General features: G+C 40.7%; 2 protein-coding genes across 9 annotated transcripts in view; one reads left to right on the top strand and one right to left on the bottom strand.

Moving 5' to 3' along the window:
- Positions 1-16,410, bottom strand: part of LOC102916524 (cytochrome P450 3A11-like) — a 229,252-nt gene that overhangs the window by 195,358 nt on the left and 17,484 nt on the right. The gene's annotated exons all lie outside the window — the stretch shown is intronic.
- LOC102923694 (cytochrome P450 3A11-like) overlaps positions 1-16,410 on the top strand; it is a 43,035-nt gene that overhangs the window by 26,270 nt on the left and 355 nt on the right. For 6 of the 8 annotated variants that reach the window (XM_042268251.2, XM_006997630.4, XM_076560303.1 and 3 more), the window contains 9 exons: positions 2,985-3,084; positions 5,684-5,797; positions 5,883-5,971; positions 6,264-6,412; positions 8,070-8,197; positions 9,094-9,163; positions 11,106-11,266; positions 12,020-12,246; positions 13,646-13,808. In XM_042268251.2, coding sequence (XP_042124185.2) covers positions 2,985-3,084; positions 5,684-5,797; positions 5,883-5,971; positions 6,264-6,412; positions 8,070-8,197; positions 9,094-9,163; positions 11,106-11,266; positions 12,020-12,246; positions 13,646-13,808 — 1,201 coding nt within the window. Of the gene's footprint in view, positions 1-2,984; positions 3,085-5,683; positions 5,818-5,882; positions 5,972-6,263; positions 6,413-8,069; positions 8,198-9,093; positions 9,164-11,105; positions 11,267-12,019; positions 12,247-13,645; positions 13,809-16,410 lie in introns of all 8 variants that reach the window. The other 2 variants (XM_076560305.1, XM_076560304.1) reach the window with 1 other exon arrangement.

Raw genomic sequence — 16,410 nt, 5'->3', positions numbered from 1 at the left:
GAGAAGAAGGTATATTCTTTTGTTTTAGAGTGTATCTAACTTCCTTAGGTTGTATTTTTTCTTCAAGTGCTTTCTGTAGGGCTGAATTTATGGATAGGTATTGTTTAAATCTGTTTTTTTTTTCATGGAATAGTTTGTTTACTCTGTCTATGCAATTGAGAGTTTTGCTGGATATAATAGTCTGGGTTGGCATCCATGGTCTCTTAGTATCTGCATAACATCTGTCCAGGACCTTCCTGCTTTCAGGGTCTCCATTGAGAAGTCAGGTGTTATTCTGATGGGTCTGCCTTTATATACTACTTGGCGTTTTTTCCTTTTGCAGCTCTTAGTACCTTTTCTTTATTTGTTATGTTTACAGGCTTGATTATTATGTGGTCAGTGGACTTTTTTTTGGGGATCCAGTCTACTTGGTGTTCTGTAAGCTTCTTGTATCATTATAGGCATTTGTAGCAGGAATCTTAACTGGTCTTATTAATAAAAACAAACCTGGGGCCAGTTATTGGGGGTGAATGCTGGAAGATCAGAGAAGCAGAACAAGCCACAGCTACCTTACCTTGCCAGTTCCTCAGCTGTTCCTGTTTCCTCAGACTGGATGCCTCTGAGTCCTCATCCAGAATGAATCTCAGCTGAACTGCTACTCACAGCCTGAAAGCCTTACCAGCCAAAAGCTTCTAGTTTCTGGTCCTCATGCCTTATATATCTTTCTGCTTTATGCCTCACTCCGTGGGTTTAAAGGATCACTTTCTGGGATTAAAGGCGTGAGTCACCATGCCTGGCTGTTTCCAATGTGGTCTTTAACTCACAGACATCAGAGGGATTTCTGCCTCTGGAATGCTAGGATTAAAGGCGTGTGCTACCACTGCCTATCCTCTGCGTTTAATATTGGGGCTGTTCTCTTCTCTGACCCCAGATAAGTTTATTAGTGTGCACAGTATTTTGGGGAACACAATACTGCCACAGGCATTTCCTTCTTTAGGTTGGGAAAGTTTTTTTTTCTGTAATTTTTATTGAATATATTTTCTGTGCCTTTGAGTTGGTATTCTTCTCCTTCTTCTATCCATATTATTTTTAGGTTTGGTCTTTTCATGGTGTCCAAAATTTCCTGGACGTTTTGTGTTATGATTTTTTTGGCTTTAGTGTTTTCATTGACTGATGAATCTAATTTTTCTATTGTATCTTCTATCTCTTGCATTCTGTTGGTTATGCTTGCATCTGTAGTTCCTGGTTGTTTACTCAGATTTTTCATTTCCAGCATTCCCTCAGTTTATTTCTTCTTTATTGCCTCTATTTCAGTTTTCAAATCTTGGACTCTTTCCTTCACCTGTTTAATTTTTTCTTGGCCTTCTTTAAGGAATTTACTGATTTCTTCCAATTATTTGTTTGCCTTTTCCTCAATTTCTTTATTGATTTCTCCCAATTTATTGTTTGTCTTTCTTCCATTTCTTTAAGGGAATTTCTAACTTCCTTTTTACAGGCCTCTATCATCTTAAAGTCATGTTTAAGGTTGATTTCTTCTGTTTCTTCTGTGTTGGGATGTTCAGGTCTTGCTGATGTAGAACCACTAGGTTCTAATGGGGCTATGCTATATTCATCTTTATGTTGTTGACTGTATTTTTGCACTGGCATCTACCTATCTCTTCCTCCACTCAATGCAAGTGGTATCTGTGTCTGAGGGAGCCTCTCTTAGTGTGGTCTGATTGGTACTTTTGGTCCATTGGGAGCTCTTGGTCCCATCAGTGCTTATGGATGGATTTTGTGTCTCAGGGAGCAGCTCTTAGTCCAATCAGTGCGGGCAGCCTCTGCCTCACGGAGCAGTTTCAGTCTCTGAGGGAGGGTGGGGTTTGTGGGAGGTGGGGCTTGAGGGTTACAGGATCTGATGGGGAATGGTAGTAGTCAGATCTGTCTGCAGGAGACCTGCCTACTGTCCTGAAACTGGGACTGCAATGGGAGGTGGTGCAATGGGGCTCAGGATTGGGCCCCTAGGCCTAAAGCCTTGAGGCTGGGAAGATTGGCTATGAGGACAAAGACTCACCTCAGTCCATTCAGTGCTGGCAGGTTCCCCATTCACTCCATTTCCTTTTAACAAACACTTTAGTAACCACACATATTGCTGCTCCCCAGATGTGGAAATCCCCATGTCCTTATCCCATCCTGGAGTATTGACTCTTCTGCACAAACTTTACCTCCAGTCCTGGAGTGCGGGATCTTTCTCATCTCTGAGCCCACAATGTTGGTTGCCAAATGTCTGGTGTTTCCTGTTGTACTGGATGTTCAAAGAAGGAAAGACCCTCCAGAATTTAATTTTAGACTCTTTGCAAGATTGAAGGAACAGTTTCTGTGAACTGAACCTTGAATCTCTCTTCAGAAGCTTACTTACTGAGCGTACACAAAAGTTGTGTTTGGGATACAGTGAGTTCCTCCTCACACCAAAGTCTATTCTACATGTTCTCTGAAGGAAGTCATCACACCCCTGCCACTTCAATCCTCACTGTGCACTATTTGCAGTACCCAATAATCCAAGACCTCCAAGCATGCCTGGACAGTCTTGTGACTAAAGTCATGAAATGGAAGAAAAACCTCTTCAGAAAAACAACTCTATAAAAATAGAAAACAGTCACTGTTCTCTACTATGATTTCTTCAAGACCTAGATATTGTTAAGAAACAACTAATACATTCTACCATTAGCCAAGATAGAGTGGGAAGCAACTTTTTCATTCTTATGTTTACCCTGGATACAACGACTCTACCAGATATCCACTACAAAGTGCTTTGTCTTTAAGTGACTTGTAGTGTCTTGATTGACATTACCTATCACTTTACAAAGACTCCACTGGACCTGGGGTCAGACTCCCTAAGTTAGACCTCCTGTGACAATATGTTGTATAACCAGAGTGAGGGTCCCATAACATGAGAATCAAAGTCTGGATTTAGGGTTCTGGCTTCAGAAGCTGTCTTGGGTAAATCAACTGTTTTCCCCACACAGGTTGTTTGATGGTCACATACCTGTACTAGCTATCATGGACACAGAGATGATAAAGAATGTACTAGTGAAGGAATGCTATTCTGTCTTCACAAACAGACGGGTAGGTAACTTTGTTTATTAATATAAAATATAAAGATTTGTGTTTGTTATTTGTATCTATGTGTATATATGTGTGTCTATATGAGTGAATACCATATGTGTGTAGGTTCTTGTGAAGGTCAGAAGAGTGTGTGGTTGTTCCAGACAGTTGTGAGTGGCCTGACATGGGTGCTGGGAAGTGAACCTGGCTCATCCAGAAGAGCAGCAAGTGCCCTTAATTGTTGAACCATCTCTCCAGTCTCTCCCTTTTGCTAATGCAAAGCTTTATATTTTACTTATTAAATTAATTTTGTTTGGATTGTTTGCTTATTTAGAGTATACACTCTGTAGACCAGGTTTAACTCAGAGATGTGCCTACCTCTACCTGCCTATGCCTCCTACATTCTAGGATTAAAGGCATGTACCACTCACCCCCCAGCCAGCTCTACTGGATATTTATTTTTATTTTTTATTATTTATTTTGGGGTTTTCAAGACAGAATTTCTCATGTGTCCTGGCTGTACTAGAACTCACTCAGTGGACCAGGTTGTCCTTGAAATCACAGATATCTACCTGCCTCTGCCTCCTGAGTGCTGGGATTAAGGGTATCCACTGCAACCTCTTGGCTACTTAGTGAATTTTTAAAAAGTGAAATAAATATAGATTCACAGTGGCTACCACAATAATATACAAGCAGGATCTGGGCATTCATTTTGCTAATAGGAAGTGTAAATATACTATATTATTGTAATCTAGTTGCAGATGAACACTGTTGTCATCTAGATTGTGTTTGTATTTCCTGTCTCACAGGACCTTTCTCATGTCTGTGTGGTGAAGTACTTAACCACAGGTCTAGATTTGTGTGGTGACAAGCACTGAGAATACAGAGCTGCTCCTTGATCAGGCAATTCCCTCTTGCCTGCCCATTAGCAACCATTTTTAGCCTGTTGTCTTACTTTGCCTTGTATATCCAATTTCCTTCTCCATGGGTTGTGGGGTCAGTGTCAAGTATGTTGACTATTTACCTGGTCCTTCTGTGTGCGTTTGCTTGAATACAAATTATACACTTTTGAGATTTGCTCTTAAATCTGTGGCTTTATTTATGTTAATTTTGTGTAAGGTATGATACTTAGTTCAATGTTCTCTCTCTTTTCTAAACCATGCCTATCCCACTGATCTATCTGGGAAAATCTATTGGTTTTCTCTTTCTACTCTGTGGGTTGTGAGGATTGAACTCAGGTTGATAGACTTGGCAGCAAGCACCTTTACCTGCTAGCCATCTCTCTGGCCCTCATTCAGCCTTTGGTCATTTGATGAAGTTGGCAGAAGATCTAGTTTGCAGCTGCCCTTCATCAAGTGGAACCCATTTCCATTTTTTCCTGTTGTGCTGAGCACTTTCACATAAGGGTGTGTTGGGAGACTCCACAGCAGTATAAATTATATGTATGGAAGGTAGAAGGAAGTTCCCACCAGGGAAATAGAATTATGTTTTCCCTTTTATCACTGCATAAAGAATGAAGGAAAATGGATTCCTACAGTAATATTCCTAAACAAGTAAACAGCTCCAGAACAAAACAAACCAGGACTAGAGAGGTGGCTTAGTGTCTGAAAGCTCTGAAAGAGGATGGGGGGTTGGTTACCTACATCAATATCCAGTGGCTCAAAACCACCTGTAACTCCGCCTTTAGGAGATCCAACTCCTTCCTCAAGCCTCTGAATACACTGAGCACACATGTGAATATGTTCATACACACATATACACATACATACATTACATACATACATACATACATACATACAATAAATCTTAAAAAAACCGAAGGATCAAATACTTTAAGTGTCTCAGGGCTAGGGAGATGGGTCAGGAGTAAAGGACCTGAGTTTGGATCCCCAGAATCTATATAAAAGCTGGGCATAGCAGCATGCATGTGTTACTTCAGAGCTCTGTTTGGAAATAGGTAGAATCTAGGGGCTTGCTGGCTAGCTTTTTGGACAAACCAAGGCCTACTAGATTCAGTGAAAGACTCTGCCTCAAAAAATGTAGTAGAGAGTTATAGAGGAAGATGCCACACCTCTGCTCTCCAACTGAGCAAGCACAAAGAAACTATAGTCTAAACACACACACACACACACACACACACACACACGCACGCACGCACGCACGCACGCACGCACGCACGCACGCACACCCCATATGAAGACATACATTTTCACATTGCTAATGTTGTTCAATACAGAGCTGCAGAACTTGTTTGTTGCAAAGATAACTTTCTATCTGTCCACAAGCTTTTGCCATCTGTATAGTTCTGGAGAATCTGGTATATCTTGTTCCCATCTTCTCCCCAATCCTGGAACTAATTTTCCAACAATAGAGAGATTTACATTTAGAAGGATCCTGGAATATAAAGGTTTGAAAACTCAATAGGCCACCCAGTGAGCACCTGAATTATTATTATGGATTGTGAGGAAATTCTGACTATTTTTTGCATCTGGCATGAGGGTTGATCCATAGTAAACAGTCAGTAACTAACTGTTATACAGCAGTATCAACTTAGCACTTTTGCAACCATGGAAACTTCTAGACTTACAGAAAGCCAAATTTGTAATTTTTTGAACTCTAGGATTTTACCCCCATGGGGATTATGAGAAAAGCTGTCTCCATGTCTAAGGATGAGGAATGGAAGAGAATTCGAGCCTTGCTGTCTCCTGCCTTCACCAGTGGAAAACTCAAAGAGGTGACTCAAAGGACTTTTAGGTGAAACGTTTGTGTGACTTGAGTCCCCACACTTAACTATGGATGCCTTTGTGTTTTGTGCTTAGATGTTCCCCATCATTGAACAGTATGGAGATATTTTGGTAAAATACTTGAGAAGAGAGGCAGAGAAAGGCAAGCCTATCCCCATGAAAGAGTAAGAAGTGATCCATGTACTGCGGTTCTGGGAGAGGAAGGGCAACTGGGGCAGAAGGGTCATCATCTGTGTGTCCCTCATGGTCCATCTGCTCCTTCTTCCCTTTAGACACTAGATGGCAAAATATTCAGTTGAAAAGAAACATGGTCATACCAAGGTCACAGGGGTAGGGGGAGGGTAGGAGGGGAAGATGCTTGGTTAGTACTGAGGTGATTTTGCCTGTCCTGCCCAAGAATATGAAATTTTCAGGCTTCTTGGTGCATGTGTTAAATTCCCATGTCTCTCTCCTCAGAGTGTTTGGGGCCTACGGCATAGATGTGATCACAAGCACGTCATTTGGTGTGAATGTTGATTCCCTCAACAACCCAAAGGACCCTTTTGTGGAAAAGGCCAGGAAGCTCATAAGATTTGATTTTTTAGACCCATTATTCATGTCAGTAGGTATGTATGATGGTTCTTCTGCCTTTTGACCTACTGCTTTTGTTTGTGGCCATGTTAGTCAGTTCTGCCTTTCTCTTCCACACTTACCAAAACTAACAGCTCTACTGGTATATAATTCACCCCCTTAAAGACACAATCCAATATTTTTAGTTTATTCAAATGTATATGACCCTTACTTTTGTTTTAAAACTTCATTTTTCTTTCAGACTGTGTTGCTATAGCTGGCTTGGAAGTTGCTGTGTAGACCAGGCTGATCTTGAACTCACAGTGATCCCCTTACCTCAGCCTTCTCTGTACAGGGTGTAATGCGTATGCCACCAGTCCTGGCTTTGTTTTAGAATTCTTTTATTTATTCTTTGACAGTATCATATAGGCATACAATCTATCTTGATTATACTACCCCTAACCCTCACTTCCCTCTTCCCTCAGACACCCCAACACATCTTCCTCCCAATTTATGTCCCCTCCCTTTTGAGTCCAATGTGTGCTTCCTCCCAAGATGTTGACCATTATTGTTGGTGTGATCTCATGCAGGTGGTCAGATAATGAGTGGGTTTGATGATATTGTGTTCCCCAATATATTGTGAATCCTAATAAACTTATCTGGTCAGAGAACAGAACAGCCACTAGATATAGAGGCCAGAAAATTGTGGCACACACACACACCTTTATTCCTAGCATTCCTGAGGCAGAAATCTGTCTTGATCTCTGTGAGTTCAAAGCCACACTGGAAACAGCCAGGCATGGTGACACATGCCTAGGAAGTGATGGCAGGAAGGAGAAAGGTATATAAGGCATGAGGACGAGGAACTAGAGCCTGGTGATCTTTTAGGCTTTTAGCAGTAGTTCAGCTGATATCCATTTGGATGAGGACACAGACACTTCCAGTTTGAGGAAAGAGATCAGCTGAGGAACTGCCACGGTGAGGTTGTGTTCTGTTTCTCTGATCTTCCAGCATTCACCCCAGTACCTGGCTCTGGGTTTGTTTTAATTAATAAGACCTTTTAAGATTCATTCTACAAGTGGGCCATGCCATGTCCATGATATGGCATCTCACACCACCACTCCCTGGATTTTACTTCATTCCCACACCCTCTTGTATAATGTTCCTTGAGCCTTGAGTGGTGGGGGTGTTGGTGTAGATGCTCCATGTAGGGCCCAGCACTCAATAGTCATTTATTCTCAGTACTTTAATTATGTAGGAGTCTGAATTGACTGATGTTCCACATGGCCCATTACCAATGTCAACTGCAAAGCAGGAACACCTGCTTTGATGTTTCTGTGGCATGTGGAAATCAGAGAATAGCTTACAGTAGTTGGTTCTCCCTTCCACAGTATGGGATGCAGGGATGAAACTCAGGTTGTTAGGCTTGTCTGCAGGACTCTTTAGCTGTTTAACCATGACAACAGCCCCTGTCTGTACTTTCTGGATCCACACAAACTACAGGAACAGAGTTAAACCCAAGAGTCAGATTTGTTCCTTTGGCTACTCCAAAGTACAGAAGGAGCATTATGGTAGTGACCCAGTGTGAGCAAGGCCACATAGAGAATGGTTTCTGGTGGGGACTTGGTGACTTATTGTTTAAATTGCTTCATGATTTCTCTAAATGACACTTGCATTTCCACTAAAACTTATTTTTCTATCTATCCTTTCCAGCACTCTTTCCATTTCTCACCCCAATATATGAGAAGTTAAATGTCTCCATATTTCCAAAGGATTCAATAGCATTTTTCAAAAAGTTTGTGAACAGAATGAAGGAAAAACGCCTGGATTCTAACCATAAGGTAGAAATCTTAGAGGTAGTTCCCTTAGAGGTCCATGGTTTAATAATGTGTTGGGCTGTGAACATGGGAGCTGTGTATTGCCCTTCATGTATCACTAAAGGTAGATAGAGAAGGCTAGATTGAGAGGGAAACAGACAGAGATAGGGAGAATATTAATATTTCTGGAAAAGGAGAAATTAGTTTTGAAAAATTGATTGAAAATAAGACAAGAATTAAACCTTAGCAATAGAAATGAAAACTAGATCTTGAATAAGGATTGAAATTTTAAAAAATGACAAGGCACAATACCTACACAAGACAAAGGCCACCAAATCTACAGCATGGATGAGAGAGGACTTCTCGAACCCTCACCCCTCACTGAAGAACTATTGGTAGTTGATGGCTGCAGAAGGAGGGTGTGGCCACCAGTAGGTTTCCTGTGCACCAGTGGATGTCCCCACAGCCAGACACATGTGGGCAGCACCACTTGGACTCAGTGGGTTATTAAAAAAGAAGAGGTCATGAAGTTTGAGGAAGAAATGTTATAAGGGATAGAGAAGAGATCGAATGGAGGAAATGGTGGGGTGGATATGACAATATCTCATTGTATACATGTAGGAAATTCTATAAGAATGCATAAAAATAATTTAAAAGGGGGAAAATACTATTATCATCTCCTTCAAAAACATTCTCAAAAATCGAGGCTATTGTTTAAATTTGCATCTCTTGTTATTTATTGTAAATGTGGTTGATGTGGTAGCTGGATGGCTTCCTGCTTTAGCCACTGGTACTTTTGTTCTGTGATGACTCCAGCAACATTAACTTGAGTAATCAAAGCTTCTGCATGGCTGATCCACCTCTGACCTCTGATCTCACCATTAACCTTCTGTTTTTGCAACTTCTCTTTCTACTTCCAGCACCGAGTGGATTTTCTTCAGCTGATGATGAATGCTCATAACAATTGCAAAGACAAAGAGTCTCATAAAGGTAAACAAGGACTCTCAGGACTATGGACAAGGAAGCTCTCAAGCAGTGGTCAGGCCACTCAGAAGATGTATGGGAAGGTTTTCTAGCAGAAGAATACCTCTGTGGAGTTAATCAAAGAAGGACAAGCGTATTGTTTCCAGGGAATTTTCTAGAAGCACAGGGGCACAAGTGTGTTCCAAGCATGAAAGTTAGCCACGATGGAATCTTCAGTGGTCTCTGTGTGTTACCTAGGTCTTTCCCAGCACACTGACTGGGAACTCTGCCTAGACATCTGACTCCAAACATCCAGTCAGGAGGCATGTACCCAAATGGTGCTGGTGTTTTCTTAGAGCCCCTGCTGTACATGTGTTCTCTACCTTAATCTGTGCTAAAGATTTACTTTTCTTTGTGTGATGAATAAGTGACATCTGAGGAAAGCCTCTTTGTACACACAAAAATCACTTATACATTTTTATCTTCTTCAGGTAGCATATGCATGTGTGTGCACATGTGTATACCCCATGCCTGTGTGAATGCCAGAGGAAGGCACCAAGGGTCTTCTTCAACCACTCTCTCTCCACACAGTGTCTCTTATTAGACCTGGAGGTGGTTGGCAGTCAGAAGGTGCCAGTAATCCACAGAGTTAGTGTTACAAGTGTGTGTTAGCACACTTGGATTTTTACATGGCGGCTGAGGCTTCAAACTCAGGTCTTCATGCTTATGCAGCACATGTTCTTATCCATTGAGATATCTCTAGAGCCTCACAGCTATGATTATATTTTAATTTAAAACCATTATTACTATCATGGTTGCCAATTTTCAGACTTTAATCTACATGTGTGCATTAGTAGCTAATGTAAAGGGATTTTTCCGTCCTTATATATTTGCTTATTTCTAGTACATACAATTGCTTATATAAAACAATATGATCTTCTAGGTCCCAATATTTGCTTTTTAAAGTTATCATATATTTTGTGTTTCAAATTCTCTCTGGTTGTCCACTTGAAACCCTTTCATGTGATCAGCTAACTTCAAATTCTTGTATACCTCCTCATCCCTTTGAGGTTGGATCTCATATAGCCCAGGTTGACCTCACATTCATGTAGTGTCTAACAATTACCTTTTAATATCTATGCTTCCATGCCTAGTTTATACGGTCCTGGGGATTAAACCCATGGTGTCAAGCATGCTAGGCAATCTCTCCACCTACTGAGCTTAATGTCCTTAGCCCTTCTCTGTCAATTTTAATTGCTAAATAGATTTTAATTTTGAAAATGCCCACTGCTTGTGGGTTTATACTCCAGTTTCAATTTAGTAGCAAGCACTTAAACTAATTTGAAGAAAATAATTGCCAACAACAGAATCACAACACTCATGGAACATGTTTACAACTCCCTGTAACTGTAGCTCTATGGGCACAAATGCCATCTGTGCCCTCCGTGGGCATGTGTACACATGCGCGAGCACACACACATAAAAGAAATTTAAGCTCTAGCAAAGAACTGGAGTTCAGTTGCCAGAACTACCTCTGAAAGCTCAAAAGTTTCTAAATCTCCATGTCTAGGCGATCAGATGCCTTCCTCTGGACTCCATGGGCAACACACACACACACACACACACACACACACACACACACACACACACGGGACCCCTCTAGTCACACACAAGTACACACAAATAAAAATAAAAGCAAATCTTAAAACAGAATAAATTATATGTCTTGAAGTTGCCCACTGAGGTTGATGAGGACCAGAGCATAAACCAGGGGACATCCTGGCTGAAGCAATCTTCCCCTTCTCTGGCTGTGTTCCATGGATGTAAGAGTGATAACAGTCCCAGGGTGACTGAACAGCTACTCCATATTTATCTCTAGGGAAACAGGAGCCTCATTTGATTGTCTCCTCATCTCTTCTGTGACGATCCACTCTGACCTGACTTTCCTGAAATATTTTCTTACTTTCAGCTCTATCTGACATGGAGATTACAGCCCAGTCAATTATCTTTATTGTGGGTGGCTATGAATCCACCAGCAGCACGATTTCCTTCGCCCTGTATTTACTGGCCACTCACCCTGATATCCAGAAGACACTGCAGGAGGAGATTGATGAGACTCTGCCCAATAAGGTGAAGGGATGGTGCTTGGAGGAAGAGGGAAAAGGAGACACTGATCACCCTTAGTGGTGTGTGTGTGTGTGTGTGTGTGTGTGTGTGTGTGTGTGTGTGTGTGTGTATCATAGACCTACAGTAGGTATTTTTCTAAATCACTCTCCACTATGTTTTAAGACAGGCTTTCTCACAGAACCTCAAGCACATCAATTTTTTAGGCATTCTCCGCAATGATCACCAGGCAGTCCTGTACAAGGTGTCCCCCATCCCAATGCTGGGATTATAGATGTTTGCCACTGTGCCTGACTTTATGAATGATGTGTATCTGACTCAGGCTTGCGTAGTAGACACTTCACAATTTGAGACATCTTTAAGCCCCAAGTAATAGTTATTCTAACCACTTTGTAAAGGGCTAGATAGATGGCTCAATGGTTAAGAGCACTGGCTTCTCTTTCAGAAGATCCATCCAGGTTTGATTCCCAACCCCAAATGGTAGTTCTCAGTCATCTGTAATTCCAGTTGCAAGGGATGTGAAACCCCCCTGTGACTTCTGTAGGTACTGCACTCATGTGATGCTCAAAACACATATGTGGGCAAAACATAAACACATAAAATAAAATAATTTAAAGCCCTTATAAAATGTATTGTAAGTGCATAGGACCTTTTCAATGCTGAATTGAGATTTGGAGCTACTGAAAACTCAACAGTACAATTCAGACCTATTAAAAGTTAATGCAAAATCCCAGCACAAATCTTTTTCTTTCTTCCCAGGAGTCTCCCACCTATGATAAAGTGATGGAAATGGAGTACCTCGACATGGTGTTGAGTGAAACCCTCAGATTATACCCAATTACTAACAGAATTTTTCGGACTGGTAAACAAGATGATAAAATTGGTGGTGTGTTTATTCCCAAAGGGTCCTTAGTGATGGTACCAATTTATGCTCTTCACCATGACCCAGAGTACTGGCCAGAGCCTGAGGAATTCCACCCTGAAAGGTACCAGATTCCCCAGAGTGTGAACCCACCCTGAACATGTTTGCCTGTATATGCTATGATGTCTCTTATGGGAAGATGATCTAAATGTGATTTTGCATCCATTTGCATTCTTTGATGAGAATGGCAGAGAAAAGGAAGGAAACAGAGGAGAGGGGATGAGAGACAGGGAAGAAAATATGAGAATTTAAATACAGAGTGTTTTTCTTCCTTTACCTCAAGTAGCAAATGACCAACTTAAGTGTGAGGCAGGACCCATTTTACTTCAGTCTAACTGGCACATGCTATTCAGAGATGAACCCAGCATTATCCTGAATAGACTTTTAGAGTTTAGAGATCTATCTCCTTTTTTTCCCACATTACCCTGTCTCTTCTCAATCCTACAATGTTGATTCCCTAATTGTCCTCATCAAATCTTCCTCCTGTTTTCAAATCTTCTATTTTCTTGTGGCTCATGAGTTTAATTAGGGTTGCTTGCATAAGTGTAGTAGGTAAAGGAGTTATTTACTGGAGAATGAACAACTCACCAATAGCTACATCATGGAAGAGAAACTACCCACTACTCCAAAAAAGATTGTCAATAGCTCTTCATGGAGGTAGCACCTCATGATCTCCCTGCCCCATCCATGACACAGTGTACCAACATGGGTCCTGTCTTGTGTAAGGAACCAGAGCTGCTGGGAGTGTATGAGTACAATGGCTGTGTCCTGTCCAGATGATAGTGTTTCACAGCACCCTTTCATTCCCTTGTTCTTACGATATTCTGCCCCCTCTTCTGAAATGTTCTCTGAACCTTGTTGGGAATGATATTGATGTCCCATTAAGTGCTGAGCACTCCTCCATCACTGTTTTTCAGCAATTTGACCAGTTATGAGTCTCAGCGTTAACTGTCTCCCTCAGCAATCAGAAGTTCTCTGATCAAGGCTGAGAGCAGCACTAATTTTTGTATATAAACATAAGTATTTTGCAGACAGTTTGATACGATGTCTTCTTAGCAAAACAACAGTAGTATATTCTCCTTAGAGCCTATGGCCTCCATAGCTATTAGATTTTGACCAGATTTGCAGTACCAGGCATTAATTCCTTTTGTAAACTGGAACTGCAATCTAACCAGACAGTGGTTGGTTACCCCTAACCCATAATACCCTGATTACACTAGGGAACACAGAGGATAAATAGTCTGTCAAACAGCAGTTGCCTTACCTACCATCTGGAAACTCTTACAGGACAAGGGAGATGGAAAGGACCTTTAGTGTACAATTTCTTATACCTGGATGCTGAAGTTCAATGATCCTTTCCCAAAGTACCTGTATGTTACCATTTAGATGTCTAATAGCAAACACATGTATGCAGCTCTTATGTTTCCACCCTTTGTTGACTTATCATTACTCTGTGTCTCCAGGTTCAGCAAGGAGAACAAGGGCAACATCAATCCTTATGTATACCTGCCCTTTGGTAACGGACCCAGGAACTGCCTTGGCATGAAGTTTGCTCTCATGAACTTGAAACTTGCTCTCACTAAAGTGCTGCAGAACTTCTCCTTCCAGCCTTGTAAAGAAACACAGGTGAGGGGAAAACTATCTCTGTAAATGATTTTTTATGGGAGACAGTTTTTTTTCAACTGAAGGTTCTGTGTATAAAAACAAATCTGTGTGTTTGATGTTTGCTAATTTGTTTTATGACCAAATGAGTTATTTGTATCCAGGCAAGAGCTGAGTTGCTTTTGGTTCTGGGTCAATATAGAGCACAAGTGTAGCATGGTGAAGAGTTAGTGTAGGCCAGTATGACAGGATTACATGCATTGCATTTGAAGTTCCAGTCATGTCCACTGGAGATTAGATTTGTCACATGACATCAAGAGGTGCAGTGATCATGTCTTCATGTTTCTTGAGTGGTGTACTCTTCTTCAGGAACTCACAGAAGCTCTCCTCTGACAGTCTTGTCAACCACTGGCTATACAGTAACAACCCATATATGGGGTCAGAGATGTTTGTCTGTTGGAAAAGTACTTACCTAGCATGCAAAAAGCTCTGGTTCCAATCCTCAGGACAGCATGAAGTAGCAGTGATGATGCATACCTGGAATCCCTGCACTCAGTGGGTGGAGGCAAGAGGGTCAGAAATTCAAGTCATCCATGACCACTTAGTGAATTTTGAAGCCAGCATGGCCTACATGACATCCTGTATAAAAAAACAAAGGTACAAATTCATGATGCCTTATCCTTTCTGAAATCCTAAAATAATTTACCCAGAGTGTGGCTTTAAAAGATCATCTCTGACTTCCCATGTGATGCTAAGTTGAGTATCATTATTTTAAAACACAATTGCTGGGACTCAAGAGATGGCTCAGTGGTTAAGAGAACTAGCTGCTCTTACAAAGAACCTGAATTCAGTTCCCAACACTCACATGGTGACTCACAACCATTTGTACCTCCAGTTCCAGGGCCAATGATGTCCTTCTCTGACGTCTGTTGAGACCTCATACATGTGGTATATACACATGTGTAGGAATCACACTCCTATACATAAAATAAAATAAAAATCTTGAAAAGATTGCTAGATAGGATGAACATCAAACTTATGAGGCATCTTGATGGTTCTGCCTCACTTCTCAGGAGCTCTGCTCCAGAAAAGAGATAGCTGTCATATTTCCATAAATCATATATCCTCTCCTTCATATTCTGTTCTTATACTTCAAGTTCTTGTTCATTCCCCAATGAATCTTCCTCTTCGGTTTATTTCCTCATTTCTTTATACTCTACTTTGGGCTACTGGAGGTTGTTTTTCTATCACCTGTGCCAATACTTTGTAATTAATGCCTCCAGCTTAGTTGTGTTTTTTTCTCTCAGTATTGAAGGATATCCCTGTCTTTTCTATATCACCTCATATTAATCTTTACACAATCTCCAAAACATTTTTTTGTGAAGAGTTTCTGCATTGAAAGCCATTGGTCAATGTTTTGAAGCATACCTTTTAATTCTAATATTCTTCCATAAAAATACTGAGCTAATTTAAAAATTAATAGATAACACTTATGTATATACTTTATGCACATCTTTTTATGCATTCAAGGAAAACACATATATACTACTTAAATTTTAAAAGAAGTACATGGTACATTGGGAGAAAGCATTTCCATTTTCCTGAACAATTTGTTCTTGTTTCATGCAAAGGGATGGGTAAAATTTATGGGATGTATATATTTAGAATGTGTCTTCTCTGTGACAATTAGTTTTATGTCTGGATGAATAGAGGGTGACAGTGTTTATTCTGTGATTTCTGATTTAAGGCAGTTGTATGGCTTTACCTACACACAGCCTCATTTATGTTAGTACTTTAGTATGAAAGCATTTAAATCATAAGCATGGATAAGGTTTTGATAGACAAAGAAAAGTTCCTATTTTGAGAGCCAAGGGCACACCTGTCATGTGACAGATGATCTGGCAAGTTCCACTCATTTTAAATTTGACAATTCTCTATCTCCATATCAACTTTGATCCCCTCTTTCTCTTGTAACCAGAAGATTACTTGATTGGAGGCTTTCCTCCTCCATCACTGAGTAGCATGAGCCTAAAAAATCATTAAAAACACTGTAGGACTCAAAATTCTTCATTCAACCCATCTGTGAAAGCCAATAATAGATACTGGAAAAGCAAGCAAATATCTGTCTTCCTAAACACGACCTGAATGGGATCAACTGTACTGGTGACATATGATCTAGGAGCTGAGGGCTGTTCACAGAGGTGAAATTCACCCTCTCAGTGTTCAACTTGCAAGTTTCATCTAAACAAAAATTACTTTTCAGAACTTAAACAAAGTATTATCACATATTAACTAAGAATCAGGCTCAAATATGTTAAACTCACTGGGCTTAGTGGTGCATGCATTTAATACCAGCACTCAGGAGACAGGAGCAGTTGGGTCTCTGTGAGTTCAAGTCCAGTCTGGTCCACATAGTGAGTTGCAGAACAACCACAGCTACAGAGTGAGACCCTGTCTTGAAAAAGAAAAACAAAACAAAACAGAAATTAAATTCATCTGTTTTACTCTTAGCACAGAACAGAAATAACATAAACCAACATGACTTCATCTCAGGCCCTGTCTACAGTAGAGTCTCAGCAAATATTTTACCTTATCCAAATATGGAAGCATGCTTTCAACATCTAAT

This window comes from Peromyscus maniculatus, chromosome 23 (genome assembly GCF_049852395.1).
Source record: "Peromyscus maniculatus bairdii isolate BWxNUB_F1_BW_parent chromosome 23, HU_Pman_BW_mat_3.1, whole genome shotgun sequence".
Taxonomy (NCBI): domain Eukaryota; kingdom Metazoa; phylum Chordata; class Mammalia; order Rodentia; family Cricetidae; genus Peromyscus; species Peromyscus maniculatus.
The sequence above is the reverse complement of the archived record's forward strand: the minus strand, read 5'-3'. Positions and strand labels throughout refer to the sequence as shown.